Here is a 24,198-nt window from a genome sequence, read left to right as displayed (position 1 = left end):
GAGTACTTGTTCGTATGCTTGGGCCTTTGGTTGGCAGGAGAGGTTGAGGGATTCGGCGACGAAGATCCCTGTTATCATCTAATGATTTGAGCACATATTTACCTTTCCCTTGAATGGAGTACATTCCTTACTTTCATCTGTGGTCAAGCCTTAGACTCAAGTAAAGAACATCCATCCCCCGGGCTATACATGGATGTTCTATCCAGTACAAATAAATCATTGACAGTTGTTTGGACCATCCTTAGCTCATGTCTACTGATTGCAAGTGAAAGAGCAGTCAGCTCAACGATGATAGAACGACAAGATGATTTGTACACGCTAATGCTTCATGGCCTTTGGGCATGCTTTCAGGTTCAGACAAACTTTCTTGCACACATGCCACGCTCGGCTCTGGCGGTGCCGTGACCCCGTTAACCGGTGGTCAAATCTTCTACTGCGCCGAGCCGTCCAATCCTATCCGACGCTGGGCGATGAGCTTCTCACGCCGTAGCCTTTGTTCAAGGATATTGGAGTTGATTCTCATCCAGGGAGGCTTCCTGTAAGACTAGATGAAAAGACCCTTTAGTTAGTGTTGCTTGATCATGGCAGTGTGTTTAAGAGAACAAGTAATGACATTGTTCCGTATGCATTAGGTGTAATGTGGTAAAGGTACAGGTTGGGAAATGAATCAAATGCTTTTTGTTTGGCATATCTCTCAATCACACACCATATCAGCGTCCTGAGTTCCACTGTCATGGGTGGCCGGGGGCCTGATGGTTCTGGGTGTTCATCAGCCGTTTTGCGACGTTTCTCCTCAGGGGCATGATCAGCAGATGGGCTACGCTGCTTCTGATTTCCGGGGCTGTGTCTATCCACTGAGCGACGGCGCTTGCTATCATAATCCTTCTGGGGGCGGGGGCTGCGGCTGCGGCTGCGGCTGCGGCTCTGACTACCACTGGGACTGCGACGCCTGCGGGTATGATCACGATCACGGTTACGGTTACGGTCAGGGCTGCGGCTCAAACGACGGGAATCGCGGTCGCGGCGAGACCGGTGAGATGTGCGTCGGGAACGCGAGCGGGAACGTGAGCGAGAGGGTGATTTTGCGTTCTTGGGGCGTCGACGGTGCACATCGTAATCGGGCGATGAGGACTGACTGCGGCGTTTTCCTCTGGGGGATCGTGAGCGCGAGAGACTGCGGGAAAGGATGGATCTAGATCTAGCACGGTCACCGTAGTCCGGGCTGGGCCTTCTCGCTCCTCCGCGGTTGCGTCTGTTGGGAGATACTGATCTGCTTGGAGAGCGACGACGGCGCTCACGGGGCCGGTGGCGAGGCTCATTACGATCGCGGCGGGGTGAGGATGGTTTGGGGGATCGAGAGCGAGATGAAGGGCGAGTGTAGTCAGGAGTTCTGGATGCCTGGCGGCCTCGGGAGTTACCAGGCGGCACATAGGAGTCCAAGTCCCGTCGCGATGGGGGCTCACGGAATCGGTCTGGGTTGCGGCCTTGGTCTCTCGGAGGTGGAGAGCGTCGGCCAAAGTCTCGGCCTCCCCGACCACGGCCACTGCCCCCAGCGCCTCGTCCGCGGTCAGATCGCTCGCGACGTCTCAAATGATCGATGTCCCGTTCACGGGCTGTGTCTTGTTCTTTTTGTCGTCGGGCAGCTTCGGCAGCTTTCTCGGCTTCGAGCTATGGTGAGGTGGTGTCAGCGACGGATCATGTCAACTGGATAATGATAAGTACCTTCTCTTGAATGAGCTCGAGTTTCTTAGCTTCTAGAAGCTCCTTCGGGACACCCTGTGGGTTTTCCTGGCCACTGAGGCACAAGGACCATAGCTCCTGGCAGAACTTAGCGGTATCTTTGTCTAGGAATCCGGTGAGTTGGATTTGGAGAGATTTGATATCAGGCTGGACACAAGCGCAACAAAGTCAGTAAGCTGCGGGTCGCGCTAGATCTGCCGGTGGTAGACGTACATAGCGAGCCCCTTCCAAATGCCCAAAACAAAGCTCGATAACGACGTCATCCTCGTTTCCGAGGATTTCAGAGATTCGACTTGCAATCCACCTACAAAGTGAAAACCAAGCAATGGGTCAGTGATCAATTGACGAGGCACTGGAATCTGCGGAATATCACTGACTTCTTCATCACTTCGATGTTGACCTTGGTCATGTCCACCTTCCGATTAAACTCAGGAGGGAACTTGGTGCGCTTGAGCAGCTTGGCATCGACGGAAGACGCCATTTTTGGGAAAGGTAAAGGTGAAGAGGGAAAGATAATTTACACAAGAGAGAGGGAGACATCTTGGAGCACGAGATGGTAACTGCACAAGTGGGCCGTTCCCGTGGCCGTAGTGCTGCCGCCTCAATCATCAGGCGACAAATGCAGCGAGATTGAAGCTCCGTTGGTGGGTGAGTACTAACGAACAAAACTGGTAATTAGAAAGATCAACACCAAAATAAAGGTATACTTTGACTTAATAGCTCAGAAACCTTGGAATCATATGCTAAGCATGTATGTGGCTAGGTACTTTTTCAACTAGTTGATAGTTCGAAACATATTGATGCCCATACTGCAGGTGTTTATATACAATTGGTAATACATGATCAACGTGCAGTACGGATCTTGGGTACCACAGCAGTTAAGATATACTGAAGGATGCACAGCAGAGGCTAGCAGTTTAGACAGTCCCGTACTCATATGTTTCCAAATTTACCCAGGTGCTAGGAACAATTGCAGGGAAAGTCTTCACGGTGACATATTCCAAGGTTGTATATCGCTTGCAAAATCTTGGAATAAACCTGGGCAAGCCTTTAAATCCATGGATATTGCCCAGCTCTGGAGATAGCTAGTTGGATACTTTAGATCCTGTGCTCAAATTCATTCCCCTAGAACCTTGGAAACAAGAAAGATGTCCAGGTGGATCTAGTGGTGTTCTGGCCGAGTCTCAGTACGGAGTATGAAATACTGACAGGATAGACTCAGGACCTTACTGAATGTTGCCTACTTCGTAGACATATGAGTGTTATTTATCCCTAAATCCATATGATCTGTGAAAGTTTGAAAAATCTTGGAACTGGAATCAGAATAATCTTCAACCTTGGAATCCAAATTTCATCCTGTCATGTACCTAGTTTCATGTACCTAGTTTGCTTGCAAACACGCAATTGAAATCCTCGCCCCCAAGGTTGGTCACGTTAAGTCGATCTGTGGGCTACCCAGGGCTGCAGACGATGTATTAAAATCACAGGTCGAATTCTTCAGTTCAATTTATATTGCTGGTTGCAATGAGTGGTAGTTTTACTCCGTAGAATGTGATTAGAAGTGAGAAGCCTTGACTTAGTGAAATGGATTTAAACAGCAAAGTTGAGAGTGTGTTCACATAGTAAAACAGCATTAATCGCATGAGGTGGTAAAGCCGTACGATGACGCATGGAGGTTAGAGCCCAGGTGGAACCTGGTCGATCCATGAAAAGGCTCGAGCATGCCGCCTCCAGGGCTGGCATTTGATGTTCTCTAGCTTTGCTCTTCTTTTTTCTTTGGAAAGGAATGCCTCCTTGAATAGGGCTTTATATTGAACAGGATCACTCAAAGGACACAAAAATATTCCGACCTTTCGAAGCCAGCGAAGGGAACTTCTTCACCACATTCGAGTATGTTGTGGCTGGTCGTCATGGTAACCACCACTCACGTGATGATATAGCGCGACACTCGCGACGAAATCGAGACGGCCTTTCTTTCCCCTGGAGCAACAACAAACGACCAAATTGGAGGGGCCGCATTGATTCACGACTTCAATGTAGGTTGCACGCCATGGCTTCTCCGAATTCCCTCCCAACATACAACGCCAGATACCAACCATCCCGGCCAATGTCCCGATCCACGGTTGCACGTTCGGGTTCTAGACGGGTATCGCCATCAACACAAGCCGCACCAAAACACTACTCCGCAGGCGACAGTTCCGACGAAGAGGTCCCCGAACCGAAATTCAGTGCATCCGTTAAAGCGCTGTTACATGGCGATGGACTTAGCTCGTCACCGCACCTCCACAAGGCTCAACCGGTGTCGCAGGAACGAATTGCGACTTCGAGGCAAAGTCGGTCCCCTCGCACCTCATCGCCTCACGATTCATCCAATGGAAGCCCGGCACCAAGAGTTGTTCGCATAGGCGCCATTTCATCCGGTGCCAGATTCTCACGCGAAAGCTCCCCGCTTTCCAACAGCCAGAGCGCTGAACCGGAACACCACAGCCACCCTAATGATTTTGTTACCCCAGCCCCCCGACAACGCAGTGTTCGTATCAATGTATCGCGCAGTAACTCGAATTCTCCCGCTTCTGCCTCGCCATCCGGAAGGCGTTCGGCAGAACGTAATTCGGGCGATGAATACGGCAGTGCTGAGCGCTCTGACAGTGATCGCAAGTCCCACTACGACGATGATCCGGCATCCCGGTATATTCCGTCCTCAGCCCTCCGGGGGCGTGGTGGCGAAGAGATAGCACCTCACAGCTCATTGCGCGTGAAGCGAGTCGGTCGGCTTGCGGGCAGTTTCCTCAATGGCCCCGCTCGGAGAGGTGTTCTGAGGCGACAGAGTGAAGAGAGCAACGAAGAAAACAACAGATATCTTTCGGCGGATGGCGTTCAGGAAGACGTGGAAGGAGAAGAAGCAAACGCCGAATATCAGACTCGCAACCCTGCCAAATCTTCATCACCCAAGGTCTCCTGGGCGGATCCCAATCCGCCCGTTTCACGCGAGTCCCTTCGCTCCGAGTATCCCTTTCGCCCGGCTGAGGTTGAGGGTCCATTCTCAAGATCATCATCACCGAAGTCTTATGGATCCAAGTCAACACCTGGTTCATCCGAAGTATCATCAAAGTCATCTATTGCGAAGGAACAGCCTGTCTTCAAGGTTCCTTCAATACCAAATCTGCCGTCGGTTCGTGACCAGGAAAATGAGCCGCCACCAACGTTCCGCCGCAACAAGCCCCAAGGTTTGAATGTGATGGACAAACCCGACAAGTACAACGTCGTTTACGATACCGAAAAGAAAGATGCAGTCGAAACTCCAGCTGGAAGCTCGGCACGGAAGATACTCGCCACTAAGAGCAACAACACGCCTCACAGGGCCGCACCTCCTCCCCCCTAAGATGTCAGTCTTGGAGACTGCAACTTCGACTGCAGGTACTTCGACATCCCAGTCTCGAAAGAAAAAATCACAAGTTTCAATCAATGGGAAGCACTTCACCCGTCTCGATTGTATTGGTCGAGGTGGCAGTTCTCGCGTTTACCGGGTGATGGCTGAGAACTACAAGATCTTTGCCCTCAAGCGAGTGAACCTGGAAGATGTGGATCCCCTGACTCTGACTGGATATAAGGGTGAAATTGACCTGTTGAAGAAATTGGAGAATGTCGACCGTGTGGTGCGCTTGTTTGACTGGGAATTGAACAACGACAAACACGCCCTTAGCGTACTTATGGAGATTGGAGAGTCTGATCTCGAGAAAATCCTTACATTCCGCCTCAACGCCGAAGATGCTACTTTCGACATCAACTTCACCCGTTTCTATTGGAAGGAGATGCTGGAATGTGTCCAGGCTGTTCACCAGTATAACATTGTTCACTCTGACCTCAAACCAGCCAATTTCCTAATGGTGCAAGGCCGCTTGAAACTTATCGATTTTGGTATCGCTAATGCGATTCAAGACAACACCGTCAACGTTCACCGCGAGCAACAAGTCGGCACCCCTAACTACATGTCACCAGAGGCCCTGGTAGATTCAAATGTCTCTCTCGGTCTGCCAGCCAGCGTTGGAAAAGTCATGAAATTAGGAAAACCCAGCGATGTCTGGAGTCTTGGTTGCATTCTGTACAAGATGGTATATGGACAACCGCCCTTTGCAAAAATCGCCAAATATTACGAGCGCATCATGGCGATTCCCAACCCGCGTGTACAAATTGATTTCCCAGCTTTCGGCATCGGCGGTGTGCCGGTGCCTCCCGGTCTTGTACGCACCCTCAAGCGTTGCCTCCAGCGTGATCAGACTCTCCGACCAACTATCGAGGAGATGCTTGGCCCTCGAGACCCGTTCTTGCATCCCGATGCTCAACTCGAGGGCGCGGTTCCTGTCACACAGGACATGCTCGGTCGTATTCTGGCCAACGTCGTAAACCACTGCAAGGCCCGAGGTGTGCCCAGAGAAGAAGAGCTGGCCGCATGGCCTGCAGGCTTCTTTGCAAAAATCAAAGCAGCCCTCGAAGAAGAAAACGCATGACAGCCCTCACCACTCCTTTACTTTATTTCCTTTGTCTCGGCCACCTTGGTGGCGCTATTACATGTTACATTGTTGGTTAGAACGACTTGATGATTGGCGTTGGATGTGCTCTTTTTAGGTCTGTTTGGTTGATTCGCGAAATATCTACCTGTCCTTCTTTGCATTGATTCTTCTTTCTGCATCATCCTTTGTGGTGTTTGGTTGGCCCACCCATGTCTCTTGGTGGATATCCCTTGACGAATTTCGGTTCAGCGCAGCGTGTGGATTTTTCTTGTTGTATATGATTTCATTACCCTCTTCTTCTCCATCCGGATACTCATATAGTGTCCGGATCAAGGGAGTCCAGTGACTCCAATTTTTGGTTAAAATCTTAATGAATGACTTTGACCACTTTGAACCTCATGATCCCGGTTCTCTATATCGCAAAATATCTGCGCTCTTTCCCGAGTGTGGCACGGAGTAGATCGACTTGCTGCCACTGGGCTACGTAAACTTTGATCCAGAGTACAGTTATGTCTTCATAAATCATGGTTGATAAATGCCTGACTATCTAGAAACTAGCTATGTCCATTGAGAAGCCAAACATGCAGAATACTTTTTCGTCTGAGATCAATGAACTTGATTTTGCGCCATGAACACCACCCAAGAATAGAACAGCCTACGTAGGCTGCATGTATCGAGAAAGGGAAATTGAGAACTGCCTGAGCATGGAGGTATAGATGAAAGGCTGATGCCAATCGGAGGATAGTGGGGAATTGGTGTTGATTTAAACCAGGAGGACACTAGAAATTGTCAGTTTGGGAATCAAAGGTAGGTCTGGTACGTCAAGGAAACTCACGCGTTGACACAACCGTCGTTCTCGGGAGTGTTGGTCACCTGGGCCCATTTACCCCAGACAACTTTACCGGAAGTGGTAACGAGACCCAACTCGGAAACGTTGACTTCGATAATGGTTCCCTTGGTCAAGACACCCAGCTGGGTATAGAGAGGGTTCTGGGGGTTCTTCTTGACGGAGAGAATGGGAAGTTGAACAGTGACAGCAAGTTCGGGACTAAAAGGGAATATCAATATCAGGTCTCGCACATCTCAAGAAAGATAGAGAGTATGTAGCAGGGAAAAACATACTGTGTGACGTTGGCCTTCTTGTAACGCAGACCCATGGGACGAATGAAGCGCTCGTACTTGACGGGGCGACGGGTGAAGTCGTTACCGACGAAAGTGGGCTTGGTGATCATGCGCTTCCAGGACTTCTTGTGGGTCTTCTTTCCGGTGTTGACAACCTTGAACATCTCCTCCTCACTGATACCCTTGACCTTGGGCAGGGGAACGGCGAACTTGGCAGCCTTCTCGTTACGCTTGTCCTTAATGGCACTCGAGAGGGCCTTGGCGTTGGTCTCCTGCGACCGGTCGAGCAGGTACTGGGGCAGAGGAGTCTTAGAAGGCTCATCGGGCGCAGCGGACTTGACGTTCTTCTCTTCCTGGGCCTTGATGCGCTTCTTCATAGAAATCTTCTCCTTGTGGCGCTGCTGCTGGTACAGCTTAGCCCGCAGACCACGCAGGTTCTGCGCATCGTGGGACTGCTTGTGTCCCTCACGGGCCTGGCGCTTGCGCTGACGCTCATCGTGGTCAAGGCGCTTACCGTGCTGCTTCTGCCAGCGCTCAATGTACCTGAAGGGGAAAAAAGTTAGTTGGGGAAGATTCGGCGTGGCTGGCGGGGATGGACGAACTCGTTCTGAGGCTGTAGAGAAAATTTAGGTTAGCAAAATTCCGAATCTTGAATCAAGAGGCTCAAAATAACAGCAAAAACATACCATGATTAATGATGATTGAACAGCACTGAATACTGGGTGGTTGAAGTTCTCGTCTTGTCTAATCGGCCTCGAAAAAAGATGGCGCGCCACGTGACATGCACTATCAGCACGTGATCCATCCTGTGGCCGGCGTAGTGAATTTCTTCTACGAGTAGTTAGGCAAGCCGCTCTCGAGGTCCAACCAACCATTGTCAATCTCGGTGTGAATTGAGCGTTGACAAAAGCCCAGCAAACATGTTCTCCCGATCTGCTCTCCGGAGCCTCGCCTCCGACCTGCGCTGGACAGCGCCGTCTACAATTTCATCAGCTCCCCTGCAGCAACGAGCATGCCTCCATCAAACTGCGTCTTTGATGAATTCGCAACAATCCCAGAGCCAATCTGCATCCAACCACCCCGAATCTCCCCTTAGCGCAACTCCCCGGGCCCAAGATGCCAAACCCAAGGGTATTCCACCCTCCAACAACTTCAGCGAAGAGACCATGACTCCCCTCACACGCGCCGATGTCCCTCTTGCGAAACAACCTATCGAACCCACCTTTACAACTCCTCTCAAAGTGACGAAATCTATGCTCTCACAGCTTCCCCACCTCGCTGGCCAGAAGCCACACTACGTAGTCGCCCAATTGCACGCTCGGCCATACCTTTTGACTGAAGGTGACCACCTGCGTTTGCCTTTCCTCATGCCCAAGGTCAAGGCTGGAGATATCTTACGATTCAATCGTGCTTCGGCCGTTGGATCGCGTGACTTCACAATGAAGGGCACCCCGACTATTGACGAGCGCATCTACGAGTGCCGGGTTCGTGTGACTGGAGTGGATTCTGAGCCACTGCGCATTAAGGAAAAGACAAAGCGGAGACAACGACACACTAAGCATGCTACGAGTAAGCACCGCTACACTCTGATGCGTGTTATGGACGTGCGGGTCAAGACCCCGGAAGAGCTTTTGGCGGAAGGAGCCGTGGTTGTGGAGGACGGAGTCGATGCCACGGTTATTGAACCTCGGTCCTGATCGAATGCTCGGCAATTGAGGCGCGATCGTTCAAGTCGAACATCTGATAGTGGACTACGGTCCGGAAGTGGTCTTGTGGCATTGAGGATGCCAGCCGAAGCATGGTCCAATATATGGGTCTTTATTGTCGTCCTGTCGTGATGGATGATATTTATGCGGCATATTTGTACAGATAGATGGATTTTGGGCTGTTCTATGTATGCATTGTATTCTATAGTATCGACTTTTTTTCTTTTGGTCTGTTCCAATATTGCGGGTGCGTAGGACGTCAATGCGTTGGTAGTTCCCCAGTCTTCGAGGTCCTGGCCGAATCCAAATCATAATGATATTCAATCCGTTCCTTGTGGTCTTCGTGTCAGCTGAAAAGCCCTTCCATGATCTTCTCATCAAGTTGGAAAAAACTACACTGTGGATTGGGGATAATGGGGAACTGCGGACATCAACAACCCTCACTTCTTGTACTCGATAGGCACGCGTATTAGTGCTGACCGCCGGTATGATCCATGGATGCCAATTTTACACCCTCCGGGGCTATTTTGCATGGCTTCGGTGCATGGTCAGCCATGGTCATACTTTGTTAAACAAACATTCAAGTTCTCGACGCAGCAGTGGAACTCTTAAACACTGGAAGTATTTCAGAGGCCGAGAATCACGAATCAATCACACCATGATTCACACTGACTCGGCAATATGGTTCAAAATAAGAAGAGAAACCAAGGTAATGTATTGTTCCGTGCCCAATATTGAACACATTCGGCAAATTGCGTAAAGCTATGGCGTAGACACAGAGAAATTCTGATACTTACCACTCCTGACTAGCCTTCCTCCTGATAGATAGCCCCATCCTCTGGTGCTTCCTCTTTCAGGTGAATTGCTTTCCGCTTCCTAATGGGTAAGTCGGTGCTGTCAAATCGCCACCAAAAGACAACATACCTGCATTCCCTGCCGATGATCTCAGAACGACGTGCGTTAGTGCATCCCTCGTTTGAGAGCCATTCGCGAATGCTTGTTTCAATCAGCTGTTGTCCAAAGGCTTGTTATGTTGAAATCCCTTACTTGATGGACTTCCTTGCGCAAGCCTTCTGGTCAGTGGTTTGCACTGCCTTGTCAACTGTAGCTGGTCGGTCTTGGTTGTCCAGGGTTGATCGTGACTGGGCCCCATGAGGTGTCTCTTCATCATCGGAGTCAAGTACTTCAAGAGAGTCACTAGGAATTTCAGTCAATACCCAATTATAACTGGTAATTATCGAAATAGCTAGCACTCCATGGTTCACCACTCACAGAAGACCATGTTCGGATATCACCTTGTCTGAAACTACCCAAAGACCCTCAAGATCCTTGTTTCCCTGTGAAAAGATAAGCACCAGCTGGGATAACAAAACAGAAAACTCACACAGTGCCGCTTCATGATATGCTTGCGGATTGTACCCCCACAGTGTACCCCATCTGGAATTCCTATTGCTGTCTTTCCAGCCCTAGGAGAATAATCACAGAATGGGCATAGAGAGAAGCAACGGGCAACAACCTTTGTAAGTGGTTAGTATTCAAGAGATACATCTGACTCCAAGAAGATCACTTACCACAGGGCCAGTCTTGCGGAATCTTTGATACCGGTCGTCTCCTACATGCTGGGTACAATAGCACGCGCGCTTCTTGCTATGAGATAAAATTAGTATTTGATCGATTGCTGGAATTATATGGATTGAGAAACTCACAGAAATCGGTAGTTGAGGTTTTCTTTTCCACCTTTCGCTGTAATCTCAGCGGTCACACGCCGGCCTTCCTTGCCAGTGGGGAGGAGAGCTTCTACACGCTGCAGCCATTGCTTGTATGCCTCTTTCTGCTGAATCTCTGCCAGAGCGGATGGAGCCATCGTGCACAGTTGAGGAAAAGGGTGACGGAAACAGTGGAGAAAGGATACGTGATCTTGAGAGTGAGGTCAGTAAAGTACAAAATCAATTTTGTGATACCATCCAGATGTCACGGCCTCCCCTCCCCTCCATCAAGATGATGGTCAGCCTCATGGTGTGAGTAGAAAGCCAGAGATCAACCATAAGGTTGATACCCCAGCTGCATCACAAAATTGAGACCGGGAGGGAGGGTGTGGGTCATCCATACTCATCCATAACAAGGAAAAGAAGTCACGAGAAGAAAACATACCAAAGGTATCAGGTGGGGAGCTTGAGGAGTGAAAAGGCGAAGAGTTTGAGGAAGGAGGAAGAGAAAAGAGGAAGAGGCAGAGGAAGAAGAAGGGCTCCCCGGGAGAGAGACTTGAATTGGGATAGAGGGTGACCTATACTGCCAGCAACTACTGGTAGCTACCAACACTGAGATAGCACATTAAGTTACCAGCTGTCAGTCTTTTCTCCGGCCTGGTGGCCCTACTAACACAGGCACCATGTGTTTGCATGAGAATTTGGACACAGGAGAGCATCAAGTGAGGTGTTGCTACCTACCTTTCTATACAAACCACGCTTTTTAATTAACAACAGTCTATAAAATTCTATATACAGCAAAATGACTTCAAATATCTTGTTGGCCATCGTGAAATCCTTCAGGGATTGGATAGAGACCCGTGGACAGTGATGTTGATTTCACAAAAAACAAAATTCTGAAAATTTTGATGATTGACTCCCTAGCCATGCATTCTGAATCATCAAAGTTATGTAGATCAAGCATCTAGAAGTCTGCATACGGCGTCATCATTCACTTGAAATGGTCTTTGGCGGGGTTATGGAGGGGTCATAAACCAACGCTAATGTCTGTGCTTCACAAAAAGTCGTACCCTGACTGTTCCAATCATCCAAACCGACAAGAAGGCAGAAGCAAAAGCAGAGAAACATATTGGTCAAATTAGTTCGGTGGTTCTAAAATGGCCGAGGTGATCGGTACTGTTGCAGCGGTCTTGCAACTGGCCCAAGCAGTCGCCTCAACAGCCCTCGAAGTCTACGATTTCTTTTCCGTGATTCAGAATGCCCCACGAGAAATCCGGGTCATCAATACAGATGTGCATGCATTTTACATGCTTGTCAATAATTTGGCAACATCCTTACTAAGTCCCAGTGTTGTGGCCGCTGTTGCTGACGATGCCGAGATTGAGACTGCCCTCAAGACCTTACTTGAACCTATGAGGAATTGCCGTGTGGTGTTGAACCGCATGAAAGATAAGCTCAGTCCTCATTTGAAGCCAGATATGTCTACAGCCCAGGCCGCTGGTCAAGATTCAGAAGGTGGCAGTTCGATTTCAGCTGAACGATTGCGAATGAGAAGCGGGAATGTGAGTTGGTACTTCAAAAGGAGAGAAGTTTTTGCTACGGCTCTCGAGTTGGAAAGAACCAAAGCAACCTTTGGGGCTACTATGGGAGGTATCACAATGTAGGTAGCAAGCCCATACCCCCCCCAACCCATCCTTTGTACCCCAAAGCATGGCCATTTGACTCGGTGGCTAAAATCTTGCAGGATCCTGGTGCTCAAGGGAGCAAGTTTGAAGGATCAGCCAAGGAAGATGGCCTATAAGCACGAGTTCGATCAAGACGCCGGCTCAGCGTTGAAGGTTTACGCCACTTCTGTATTCGAGGTTGGAGAGGATGACCGATCAGTCAATGAGTCCACGGAATCCTTTTCCACCAAAGTGGGCAGCTCAACCACCGGCCTTTCAGCAGACCCAGTTCTCGCCGAAGAGCTCAAAGCAGGAGTCAACAGCAGATCCAAATTTGTTGTGGAAGCTGTCCTCCAACATGTGCACGTCGATGTTCGAGATTCAAAGGGCAGAACTGCCTTATCATATGCGGCGGAGAATGGGCAAATCGAAATCACGGAGTTGCTGCTTGAAAGGGGCGCCCTAGTATCGGCCCGGCATTACAGTCTCAGTAGCTGCCATCGCGATAGTGGAAAGAGCCCGATACATTGGGCCGCCATGAAAGGACACAGAAACATTGTTGAGCTGCTCTTGCAGTACGGTGCTAATCCAAATGCGAGGACAACATCTGGACGCACCCCGATACAAGAAGCTTCGGCGGCGGGCCATAATGACCTTGTGGCGTTTTTCATTTCCAAAAAGGTGAACATCCACGCTCAGGCTTACTCCGATGTATGTTCATGATCCAAGTCCAATGGAAAGTATACGAAAACTGAAGCAATTTCTATAGGGCTGGTCGTGCTTGCACGAGGTTGTGTTCTTGAGGAATATCCCAGGAGTCAGGCTCTTGGTTGACGGCGGAGCCCTCTTGAATGTTCAAATCACAAGTTCCAAAGCACCACTACATCTCGCGGTGGTTCAGCAAAGCATTTCCATAATGGAGATACTACTCCAAGCCGGAGCTGATCCGAACATACCAATGAATGAAGACATCACACCGCTTCATCTAGCTGCTGCGGCAGGATGGACTTTGGGTATCGAACTCCTCGTCCGATTCGGCGCTGAATTGGATGCAAAAGATTCTTTGACACATGAGACACCGCTCCACAAGGCGGCCAGAAATCGTGAACTGCATGGTGTTCAAAAGCTTCTCGAATTGGGAGCCAATCCAGAAGAAACAAACTGTGATGGGCAGAACTATGAAGATATCTCGAATTGTGCTCAAGCGAGCCCACAAGACTGGGCTGTGGACAGCTATCGAGGTGCATATCTCATGTCATTACACGCAGGTACTATAAACTGAAGAAATGGTTCCTGATTTTCAATATTCCTCTGCTCTTATGACATGGTAGTCTATATAATAGATATTCTCCATCCCAAGCAGCTTGGCACAGCCCTGAGTCGTGTTCTTACCAGACGTTCAAGGCGTGGCGATGGATGTTTCGAAGGTACCAGGGCCGATGACTATGAGCTTCCAGGATTTTGGGCGTAACCCTCCCAAGGTTAGTTAACCCTTAATTACCATCAGACTACATGTGAAAGTCATATCAGATTCCAAATCAATTGGCAGTACTTGAAGATTGCGCCTAAGTCCCATCATATTATGCAATTGTATTTAGCTGCAGCTTCTGTCTGCATACTTCCAATGATTGCCTCTGGATCTCACCATATAGGTGGAACTCATCCGTGATACAAGCCCCAAGGAGTCGCTGAAAGCCGTCGAGGTCCGGATCTGCGTTCATGATCAACTTGCTGGACTGCGATGCATCCCCCAAGTTTGAGTTGAATATTCCGCCTGCAGACAAGGGAAGGAAATCTTCATAAGTCAACGGCTCATAACAAATGAACCCTTGGGCCACAAGGTCCCGAAGCAAAACAGTTGATTGTGAGCCTGGCGAATTGTTTGTGTTCTGGTTGGAAGATTGCTCTCCAAGAGGCGTCAATCGATAGAAGAAATAGGCTAGGCCCAGATCATGAAGCATCGGCAGGCTGTCGGGGAACTCTTGAAAGCTGTGTTTCAACAGTTTCTCGTATTCTTCTCCCTTTAAGCCTTGTTCCGTCGCTTTCAGATTGACCTTTTCTAGAATTTGATCGTAAAGTTGACGTCCCTTTCGAGTTAAGGCACAGCCGCGTTGCTCTACTTCACCAAAGCGCGCCGTATGAGACCCTTTGACGTATGAATCAAAATGGTCTTTGAAGTAGACAACTTCCTCAAGTGCCTTGAAACTTGTTTGTCTCAAAAGGATGGGACAAACTCGTTTGGGTGGCCCCTCAATGCGTTCTTTAGCGGGCATTCCATGATCGAGCATAAGCTTTTGAACCAGATCAATGTCAATAGTCCGCGGTGTGAGATGGTTGATATGTGAGCTTGGAAATGAGACGACGTCGGCAATCAGGGGATGTTCGGCCTTGAGCTGTTCATATTCATCTTGGGTGACGGTAGCTTTCGAGTGCCATCGGAATGTCTTCAAACCATTGGCGATAAACTCTGCACTCAGCTCAGGCGTCAAACTTCCCTGGCTCTCTGCAATATCTAGTAAGGAAAGAAGCCGAGGGGTGAAGATGTTGCGTTGTTCCAACGCCTTCCGCGCCAATTCTCGGGTCTTCTCGGTCAACAGTTCCATCCGCAAGACTGTAGTGAATACTCGGAATGGGTTCTTGTCGAGTGATTCTTGAGTATTTGGACGGAAAGCGGTGGCGTGCATTGGGAAGCCGGCAAGACTGAGATCGTAGTAGCCTACGGGGTACATTCCCATGACGGCAAACATACGGCGGATTGTAACTAGTTCATGTGCGGTGCCCAACCGAATGGCCCCGTGTCGCTCGACGCGGTGTCGAGAAGGCAGGATATCGTCGGGGTTTAGGATTTGAGATGCACCGTTTTGTTGGCTGTCTTGGACGGCTTTTGCATCTGCTTCCCAGACCACGTCGATGAGGTCACCGTATAGCGGAACCTCACTCTTGTACATCTCGGAAAGAGCATGGCAAAATCGAGCACGTATGTCATCTTGGTCCCACATCATAGTAAGAGTGATGAAAAGCAACTTCGACGAGGAAAGGTTGGCGAAGTGTATGAGATGGTTGTTAAGAGTCAAGTCCCTAGGGAAGTACCTCGTTTCAAATGAGATTTGAAATCTTCGAAAGGGAAGGGTTCAAACCAAGTTAGATCCTGGAATAATGAAGATATAAATACCCCATAGACAATAAGGTGAAATCGAGATTGCCGTGTTTATCCGCTATCTCACCTTTCGGGGAGATAGCGAAGACGGTGTACGGTGCATCCCGAGGTCGAGTCCTCACGATTTGATTCGATGTGAGTCACTGTAGACCACCTCTACTCACCGATATCCTACCTCTCCCCGATAACCGTTACATAAATGCGGGGGAGATGAGAGGAGATGAGGGTTCTATTACGCCATGCAAGGGCGATTTGGGGAGATATCCAAGACGCTATCGGTGTTTTGTGGAGACTCGTATCAGCCACGCCAATAAGATGAAAATCCGGGGGATCCTCAGCGCCGATGATCGCCGGATAACCGAGTAGGCAAGCGACTCCGCCTGATTTTGGGAATACAAAACATGTGGCTACAATCTCAGCTTCGGGCTTCTATTTGACTCACGTCATGGTTATCCCTGATTGTTTCGATCATGTTGTCTCTGTATCAACTTTCATTGTTGTGCTTGGACACTGTTCATATTTACTAACGGCTATATAGAGCAAATCCCAACCCTTAATAGCCGCCATCAATCTTGAAAATGTTAGGTGCAGCTGTCACTCCCAGAAACAAAAGTGCCATCAGAGTTCTCGCAGCCACATTCTCCGGTCTGAGGGTTCTTGATGCAGGTCGTACCGTATCCGCTGCTCTTTCCTTCGTCGCCCCAGTAGAAGACCCAGTAGTCTGAGTCCTCCTCCAGCTCAGAGCTGCTGGGAGCAGTGCAGGTGTAAGCGCTGCAGGTTCCGTAGGGAGCACCGTTGTTGGAGTCGTATTGGTGGTCAGTCTCGAAGACGGCAAATGTTTGAGTCTCAGAGGTGCGGGTGTTGTGGGAGCACTCGGCCGCCTGGATCGCCTTAGAGACCTTGGCAGCTAGATGTCAGTCAGCATAAAACCGTCCGCATCTTTGAGAATTAGCACTCACCGCTGCAGTTCAGGCTGCTCGGCTTGTAGCCCTTGGAGTTCGAAGAAGCTGGGTCGAGGGTGGCCGCAACAATTGCGGGAACCGCGAGCATGGCAATGAAGTTGACGAAATGCATTGTATACGATGTGAGGTTTCAAGATTGAATGATATCTGATGATTTGAGACAGAATGGAATGGCTGACTTTATATACACACATCACAGTGCCCACTTTTTGATCATCCAGACCTTACGACCCGGATCTAAATGAAGTTTAACTGACACAAAGCCATGTCGAGGGACAACAGCCAATGAGACCCAGCGCTAGCATTCGACTAATTAGATGGACTGTTCCATTCAATTTCTAGTCAGGGGAAGGGCCCACTTCATGGCTGCAAGGCCCCATATAAATTTGTATCAGGTTGGGATTTGAAACACGCACTCCCTATCGCCGGCTCCATGGCCTGCGGTGACCTTTCGATTCCTCTGTTGTGTCGTTCGAGAGGGACGAGCCTTTGCGTACAAAATTCCATTGCTGGCCGCTTTTATGATTGTCGTACTTAATTTGGTTTGCGTTTGTCTCCTTGCTGTACATCAAATCATTTTCCGCGGCATGGTGAACTATGCACTTACACGTACGCTCCTATATTCTCGTTTCATACAGATAGATGCGTTTGAGCATGCGGTTTCTGGTCTCACTTCCCTCCCCTGAGCGGTGGCCTCGCTCTGTGAGTCTAGACTCGTCGGACGGGTGACTACTATTTTGGAAATTTGTTGAGCCTCATTCTTTCGGATCGATCTCGGCCCAACCTGGCGCGCTATCTACCTTCTGGGCGATGCCTCCATTCACATACCTGGCAGCTGGCCATGACCGCATTACATCGCCATGGAGTGTGGTTTTTAGGACGTCGTGGCCGTCTGTCGAGTCTCATTTGGAAGGCGCGTTGGCCATTCATCAGATTCCTCTTTCATTTCAAATGCCTTCGTCGAGATCTATCTTCGTTCCAAACAATTCGACCGCAATTGGTTGATTTGTAGGCTTGGGTGCCATTCCAGGCGCTCCATTGTGAAAGAGACGGTAGAGGTTACGGTGCCAGTGCATACCACCTACCCACCTATCTCAAGCTTCAAATGAAGCCGATTTTCTGTACCTGGCTTCCTGAATTGATCTGCTACCGTTCTTGAACGGACATTTCATGGTTTCAGCAGGTCTTGTGACCCTGGCCCTGCTCCATACCGCCGGGATGCGCCTCATGAATCAGCCTGGGAGCGGCGACAATGCCCATCAGACTCCGATGTGCTCAGTGCATGCAGTCCCAGATAAGCTTCCGCTATAGTTGATCACATTCCGGTCGACAACGAGTCCTTGGGACAGGGCTAAGAAGTCTAGTTACGGTTGCTCGCTGCGGCCCTTCCCACCCGCCATGGCAACGGCTTGGGGGTGGCCATTCGTAGCCCACTACTACCGATTGTCTGGGAGGTATTGTGGATTCTGAAGACGGTTGGTTTTTATATTATCCCTGGAGACAAGTGACACGAGGCCGCAATCACTGCCGTCATCACTTTGTTAGGGCAATTTTCGATTTCACCTTCGACCATGGGGAAGTTGTGAGCCACCACCTAGGCTCTTCCACGTCACTGACTGCTGCTCCTTCGTTTCCGGCCAAGTCTTCACGACGAGTTTGCCACAACTGATAGACCGGGCCGGATTGTAGCATGATGTCAGCGTTTTGGCATGCCCAGGTGCCCAGGTGCCCAGGAGGCTGTTGATCGGAGCCGGGCCCGCGCATACGCGTATTCGTATTCTTATACAACACCCGATCTGTCGATCGTACTGGCTTCGAGCCGATCCATAAATGAAGGGAACAATCATGTTGAATTGACCTTTTACTTTCTTTCTCTTTCTCGTTTGACATGCATTGGACACTACTTGCCATCGCGGGTCAAACGGCCCTAGGCCTTCAAGCTGCGGTGCCTGCACCTCCTCAACCAGAACCAATTGATATCTTTGAACTCCCACTACCTCCTGTCGCTCCGAATAATCACACGGGTGCTTGTGATTTCTCACTCAATCCCCATCAAACTGGCTGTATTGGAAAAAGGTCGGACTCCTTTCAAGCAGGCGACTTCACACCTGATGGCAAGCATGTCGTTGCCACTGTCGAATTTGTCGGCGCTCCTGCCGCACCAAGCCCCGGCAGCATATACACCGGTACTCAACTCATCATGATCAAAGTGGACGGTACGAGTTTCAGCAATGGCGACCCGTGGAAATGTCTCAGCTGCGGCGTTCCCCCGGAGAATGCGCGCTCCCTCGACCCGTCGAGAGACTATCCACACGTCGCTCGGAATTACCAGCAAGTCCTTTGGGGCCATAACATTTTGGAATGTGGCAATGTCCCTCTGAATAGTGATCTATGCACACCAAACAAAACACACATATATCCCATCTACTGGCCAGCGGGTACAAACACCTCCGCCAGCCCTCGAGAAATGCGCATGCACCCCGACGATGTTCACATGGGCTGGAGCTCATTCACAACCGGGGGCGAGTATTCATACTACGGTAGAGTGCAATTCAACCCAAAGCCGAATAGCGGCAAGCTCCGTGTTCCACGATACGATCTCGTCGATGTGAACCTTCTTGTCCAGCCATATGGCACTGCGCCAATCACAGTTCACGGCTCTGAGCTCAAGATTCACGATGAGGCCATTACCATTGGTGAGCTACGTGGATTCAGCGGTGCTGGTGATGAAATCATCTACATTGGATCGACGCGAGAGGCCAACAACATTGATCTCTTCGCTGTACATATCATAACAGGGGTCGTCCGCCGGCTGACTAGTCACCCTGAGTACGCAGACCCCATCGCATTCTCGCATGATAATCAATGGTTTGTGACTATGGACACTCGCGGCTCAGATCGCCAAATGTGGATGTCCGGGGTACGGCACATCCCTCCTATCATCGATCTCGTCGCGGTGACAGCTGCTTCTTCAACTCGAAACAACGGCGCTCGCCGATTCTTCCAGCCGATCTTGATAGACCGCTATGGTGACCGAGGAGATTATTTCGGCCAACAGGTCAATGGTGAAGGCGATGGAAGCAATGGCAGTGCTAATGACCCAAATTGGAACGGCAAAGCTGATCCAGCTTTCTCTCCCGATGGCACGAAAATTGTCTATTGGCAGAGCATAGTCACTTCGCCGGCATGCGGTGGTGTCAACCCTCTGCCTTGTCCAATCTCAACGGCTCAAGGCGGCAGGACCTATCGTGTGATGGTAGCAAGACTTTCAGGTCGAGAGCCCACCAGTCCTGCCCCTGTCTTTGATGCACCGGATAAAATCCCCTGGGCAACGTCTTTCGCACCAGGAGCCACGCCGCCTTCTATGCCTTCTATTCCTGCGGGGAATTACACCCTATATGGCAAGGCTAGTGGTTTCGCGAAGGCAACTTTCTCAAAGAACCCGCTTCTTGGTACTCTCGAGACTGTGTCTATGAGATACACCAACTACTCAGACGATGGAGAACACTATATCAATGGTCGTGAATCGGTCACTGTGACCATATCACCAGCGGACCCTTGGGCCAATCATTTGGATTGGGTTTCTGATATCGTTCAAACCGGTCCAGTACATGCAACCAAAAAGACTGGTCCAGGCGGATTCCATTTGTCAATCAATGCCCTTAAGAATATTTTCGTGGCTAATGGGACATTAACCACGACTATTGATGGCGTGGTCTATCACCAACCACTTAACTATACATGATCTGCGTGTCATGGATGTCAAGAAGGGAGCCAAATGGCACGAAAGCAAAGCCAGCTTCCGCGACGAATGGGAACGACGTCCCTGCCGCGGTACTTCCGCGCCTAGGGCTCCGAGGTCCACACCCGCCGCGTTTACCGATTTACTCAAGCTACCGAGATCCGCAAGAAATAATTTGAATCGTAATTCATCATTCGATCTATATGCATGATTCCTGTCTATAAACATCCCCAAACGCAGATAAGAGCCAATCCACCAGAGATGTTCCAAGCAGGGGTAATTCCTTCATCACAAAAAAAAGATTCTAGTCTACCGCAGCGCAGATAAGACTGAAGTACATGAGTTTGCATACAATGCACAATGCCAAAAGATAAAACCGAACGCTTCGTCCCATTTTCAAGATCAAATTGCCAGAAACGCCGAGGAGTCGTGAGAGTGCCGTTAAGAGAAAAGTGTAGAGGTATTGGGTGTCGAGTATGGAGAGATTATAAGGTGAGGGGTTTTTGAAGGTGAAGAGAATGGTGGATATCACAGAGGAGCCATAGAAGCCTCATCTTCCATGTCACTGACAGAAGTAGCCGGTGACGCGAGGCCCGAGATCACCGAGCTGGAAGTACCACCGGCTTCCATCATAGCGTCGTCGTATGAGGCGTGTGTCGTGGTGGGCATTCGCTGCGGAGCATTCTTCGCGGAATTCGCCATCAGTTCTTCGATGCCGGGCTTCGCCGGAACGTGCTTGTGCAACGCAGTTGCATTGTCGAGACTCTGCAATGCAAAGCCCATGAATGCAGCGTTCTTGTGGCTGACGCCGAGTGTCCAGCGGTATTCGCAAAGTCGTACGCGGTAGAATTCGGCTTCTTCGTTGGTGGGTGCTGTGATGCGGAGGAGCATTCCAAAGGAGCCGATGAGGGAAAAGTTGGTGCGTGCCGATGCGGGCCAGAAGGATCGCAGATGGGCGGGTCGGAGGCGGTTGACAAAATCCATCGCGGAAATCAAACGTGTTTTGGCAGCTGAGCGGCAGATGTGTGCTAAATACTGATCTGTGCCCTCTGCGAGAAGGGAGCGGACGATGCAGCGATGCAGGGTGATTTCGGTGGCGAAGTAGGCGAGGTGAAGAGCACCGTTGCGAGCGTGTTCGTCTGTGATGGTTTCAACCAGTTCGCCGGTTGAGGTCTCCATCTTTAAAGATGGTGGAAGAGAGGAGAACCAGTCTTTCAAGCGGATCTGTGCCGGTTTGGCTTTTTCTAAAATCATGCGTGTGCGCTGGTTTCCGGCCGCGGAGAACTCTTCGATGGCGTGGAGTGTGTAGAATCTATCAAGGATGTCGGAGAGGATGGTAGTCAGTGCCACCATGTGGCAGAATAGAAGAGGACCATGACCGACGGCTTCCTCATCATGGGAGGAGTCTGTGCCGGACGCAAAAGCATCTGAGAAGTCCTGCTCCACCAGATCCTTCACAGTCCAATTGAACGCGAAGATATGCGAGGGCCGGCCGTTCACAAGTGATGACCACTTGTCTTGCTGGTAGAGAGCCCAGGCAAGTCGTTTGCGAAGACCCTTCTCCCACGTCTCCATACGCCAGTTGGTGCAATCCTGATGGAGGCCGACTTCAAATCCAGCGGTGACTAATTGTCCATTCAGAGACGCCGTAGCCAAGGTCGACTTCTGCGTCAACAAGAGTCCAGCTTGAATAGTCGACACACTGGGCGAGGGCAGAGACTCCATAAGCAGTTTCAACGCTGTTGCTTCCAGCCTTGCGGCATCGGGCTTGCGGGCTGTCTGCGATGTCGCACCCACGTCAACGAACTTCAATGTCAAAACATAGACCGAGGCTAGCAGTAGCGGTGATAGGCCACGACGTTCTCGGTACGATTGTCGGAAAGCCTCCTCGATCATGATGGGGAACGAAGGGTGCACGTGATCAAAGAACTTCTCGATCAATGTTGCTCCATATGGAGCCACCAGACTCTCAATGGCATCGACCGATATGCTCTGGGAGTCACTGACAGGCGTGTCGACCACGCGCATGAAGGTCCCATCATCGGCGCACTTCCGCACACGCGAGTTAAACACCGTGCATTCGTCATATTGGTCGAGAGGGAGATATTCTAAGAGCGTCGGTTCTAACTCCGTGGTCATGCCAATATGCTGTGTGGACTGGTTGAAGAAGCCCGGGCGAATCATGTTCAAAGCGTGTGGGTGCGCGGATTCGATTTCGGCGGGCTGTGGTTGTGATTGCGGTTGTGATTGCGGTTGTACTTGAGGTTGTGATTGCGATTGAGGTGCCGTTGCTTGTCTATCAGTCGTTAGAAGAATGATTTGAAGCTGACAGGATGCTTCCGTACCGTTTCACAGCTTCCGGCTGGTCTGACAGTTTCCTCTTCTTGGACTCGCCGGTGAGAGTGAAGGTACATTCCTGGCGATGGAAATCGCAGGAGTAACATTTGTTGACCATCTCGTTCATGGCGCACCTGCTCTTTCTGCGGAGACAAGCGTCACAGCTGACTCCATTCCGTACGCGGGGAAGGGTCGAAGTGCCGGATATGGGGGATGGGGAGAGGGTTGGGGTCGTTCGGCGGAGATCAGGGGAGTAGCCAGAGGGCTGAATGATAACGGTCGCCATGCCGAAACGGTCTAGATAGACCAGATAGGTAACGCCCTTGTTTTTCGTATCAATTGCAATTCCCTTGGATTGTCTATGCCTCGTCAGTCATTGGACGAGATCGGAAAGATAAGGATGTTCATACTCGTTATCTTCCCAAAAAAAAAAAAAAGTAGTTATCTCCGACGAAACAGGATCTCGATAATCCCAAGCCGGAATCGGAGCTCTGACGATCAGATAATCAGGGCGAGTCTGCTAGTGACTGCAGCAAGATGAGATGCCGGATAGTTCGCTCCGTCATTCCTTGCAAGGAGCGTTGCAAAAAGTCTGAGTATGAATAGTCTTTCCAGTACGAATAGTTAGAGAAAAGAAAGAAAATATGATGACATCGATATAGACTAAAGATCATTTACAAGTACCGGAATGACTACAAAAATGGAGACGACGATCAGCCTTTTGCTCTCGTAACGAAAACCCCCGTGAGCTAAGCAATGACTATTAGAATTATCCCACCCGAATTGTCACCAGATAAGCTGCCTCATCTTGATTGGTCGGGACACTCTTTTCCTGTACATTACGTATTGAGATATCCTTAGGTCAGCAGGATGGGATCTCGGTTATTGGCCTGGCGAAGTAAAGATTTAGATAATAAGAATGGCAGTTAAGCGCTCCCGTTTGTCCCGTTTATACTTGCACAAGACCAGAGCACTCCCTGCAGGCCCCGAGGCAGTTGACTGGTCTGAAGGGGAGCTGGGGCCTCCGGACCAATCAGCGTAGAATGATAACGGTCTTGGCTCCGACCAATCACAGACGGTCCCAAATACAAAGTCGCAGTAGTGCCCGAGAAACTCTGCCTGAATCAGAAACTGTGGGGTGTGGAGGGAGTCGATGGTGGACGGAGTATAAACGTGTATAACGCAGACGCATATGAACTACTACCCTTCTTGGACTTCGTATGCACAGTCTCGTATGCAGCCCTTTCTCTGACCGCTCTCCGAGTGCATGCTGAGGTATTCATCAGGTAATAGCTTGGCTGGATATTAAACCCATTTAGCCTTAGTGGAATGCGCCGGACTCCTGAGCACATTCCCCGGCACATGCTAAAACGCTACTCCGGGTGGCGAACGGATTTAGGCTTATGTCCAGAAAAGTAATCTGAGTAATATGAGTAATATCAAATCTGCGCCAACGGTTGGCTACTGCCCATTTCTATTATGAATCGCCAACCCAGGATTCCCCCAGTTGGCTATTCTATTCGTGGCAAGAAGATCTCCCTTCGGATCTGC

General features: G+C 50.0%; 11 protein-coding genes across 11 annotated transcripts; 5 read left to right on the top strand and 6 right to left on the bottom strand.

The window, feature by feature from the left end:
• Window positions 1-998: 998 nt before the first annotated feature.
• On the bottom strand, window positions 999-2,221 carry N7506_004896 (PWI domain-containing protein; the record flags this gene model as incomplete). The annotated part of the gene is made up of 5 exons (XM_056954190.1): window positions 999-1,390; window positions 1,464-1,668; window positions 1,723-1,887; window positions 1,954-2,044; window positions 2,118-2,221. 5 exons carry the CDS (start codon window positions 2,219-2,221, stop codon window positions 999-1,001), a joined length of 957 nt encoding a protein of 318 aa, XP_056813079.1.
• A 1,569-nt stretch (window positions 2,222-3,790) lies between these two features.
• N7506_004895 (uncharacterized protein) lies at window positions 3,791-5,122 on the top strand (the record flags this gene model as incomplete). Its single annotated transcript, XM_056954189.1, has 1 exon — window positions 3,791-5,122. The coding sequence occupies one exon, from the start codon at window positions 3,791-3,793 to the stop codon at window positions 5,120-5,122; it is 1,332 nt and encodes a 443-aa protein (XP_056813078.1).
• N7506_004894 (serine/threonine/tyrosine protein kinase MPS1) lies at window positions 5,028-6,248 on the top strand (the record flags this gene model as incomplete). Its single annotated transcript, XM_056954188.1, has 1 exon — window positions 5,028-6,248. The coding sequence occupies one exon, from the start codon at window positions 5,028-5,030 to the stop codon at window positions 6,246-6,248; it is 1,221 nt and encodes a 406-aa protein (XP_056813077.1).
• A 766-nt stretch (window positions 6,249-7,014) lies between these two features.
• N7506_004893 (rRNA-processing protein NSA2) lies at window positions 7,015-8,062 on the bottom strand (the record flags this gene model as incomplete). Its single annotated transcript, XM_056954187.1, has 5 exons — window positions 7,015-7,030; window positions 7,087-7,299; window positions 7,374-7,916; window positions 7,976-7,986; window positions 8,060-8,062. 5 exons carry the CDS (start codon window positions 8,060-8,062, stop codon window positions 7,015-7,017), a joined length of 786 nt encoding a protein of 261 aa, XP_056813076.1.
• Window positions 8,063-8,293: 231 nt separating this feature from the next.
• Window positions 8,294-9,070, top strand: N7506_004892 (mitochondrial 54S ribosomal protein bL21m; the record flags this gene model as incomplete). The annotated part of the gene is made up of 1 exon (XM_056954186.1): window positions 8,294-9,070. One exon carries the CDS (start codon window positions 8,294-8,296, stop codon window positions 9,068-9,070), a length of 777 nt encoding a protein of 258 aa, XP_056813075.1.
• An 815-nt stretch (window positions 9,071-9,885) lies between these two features.
• N7506_004891 (uncharacterized protein) lies at window positions 9,886-10,943 on the bottom strand (the record flags this gene model as incomplete). Its single annotated transcript, XM_056954185.1, has 7 exons — window positions 9,886-9,955; window positions 10,004-10,075; window positions 10,127-10,276; window positions 10,352-10,416; window positions 10,464-10,595; window positions 10,651-10,726; window positions 10,786-10,943. The coding sequence occupies 7 exons, from the start codon at window positions 10,941-10,943 to the stop codon at window positions 9,886-9,888; spliced, it is 723 nt and encodes a 240-aa protein (XP_056813074.1).
• A 999-nt stretch (window positions 10,944-11,942) lies between these two features.
• N7506_004890 (ankyrin repeat domain-containing protein) lies at window positions 11,943-13,716 on the top strand (the record flags this gene model as incomplete). Its single annotated transcript, XM_056954184.1, has 3 exons — window positions 11,943-12,445; window positions 12,530-13,160; window positions 13,219-13,716. Coding segments are annotated over 3 exons (1,632 nt in total), but the record flags the coding sequence as incomplete, so codon positions are not given.
• A 313-nt stretch (window positions 13,717-14,029) lies between these two features.
• N7506_004889 (uncharacterized protein) lies at window positions 14,030-15,451 on the bottom strand (the record flags this gene model as incomplete). The annotated part of the gene is made up of 1 exon (XM_056954183.1): window positions 14,030-15,451. One exon carries the CDS (start codon window positions 15,449-15,451, stop codon window positions 14,030-14,032), a length of 1,422 nt encoding a protein of 473 aa, XP_056813072.1.
• Window positions 15,452-16,187: 736 nt separating this feature from the next.
• N7506_004888 (uncharacterized protein) lies at window positions 16,188-16,680 on the bottom strand (the record flags this gene model as incomplete). Its single annotated transcript, XM_056954182.1, has 2 exons — window positions 16,188-16,513; window positions 16,566-16,680. 2 exons carry the CDS (start codon window positions 16,678-16,680, stop codon window positions 16,188-16,190), a joined length of 441 nt encoding a protein of 146 aa, XP_056813071.1.
• A 1,776-nt stretch (window positions 16,681-18,456) lies between these two features.
• N7506_004887 (uncharacterized protein) lies at window positions 18,457-20,313 on the top strand (the record flags this gene model as incomplete). Its single annotated transcript, XM_056954181.1, has 1 exon — window positions 18,457-20,313. One exon carries the CDS (start codon window positions 18,457-18,459, stop codon window positions 20,311-20,313), a length of 1,857 nt encoding a protein of 618 aa, XP_056813070.1.
• Window positions 20,314-20,838: 525 nt separating this feature from the next.
• Window positions 20,839-22,933, bottom strand: N7506_004886 (putative C6 transcription factor (OTam); the record flags this gene model as incomplete). Its single annotated transcript, XM_056954180.1, has 2 exons — window positions 20,839-22,606; window positions 22,656-22,933. 2 exons carry the CDS (start codon window positions 22,931-22,933, stop codon window positions 20,839-20,841), a joined length of 2,046 nt encoding a protein of 681 aa, XP_056813069.1.
• Window positions 22,934-24,198: the final 1,265 nt, after the last annotated feature.

Source organism: Penicillium brevicompactum (genome assembly GCF_028827555.1).
Source record: "Penicillium brevicompactum strain IBT 35665 chromosome Unknown utg000003l_segment0_segment0, whole genome shotgun sequence".
In the NCBI taxonomy this organism is placed as follows: Eukaryota; Fungi; Ascomycota; class Eurotiomycetes; order Eurotiales; family Aspergillaceae; genus Penicillium; species Penicillium brevicompactum.
The sequence above is the reverse complement of the archived record's forward strand: the minus strand, read 5'-3'. Positions and strand labels throughout refer to the sequence as shown.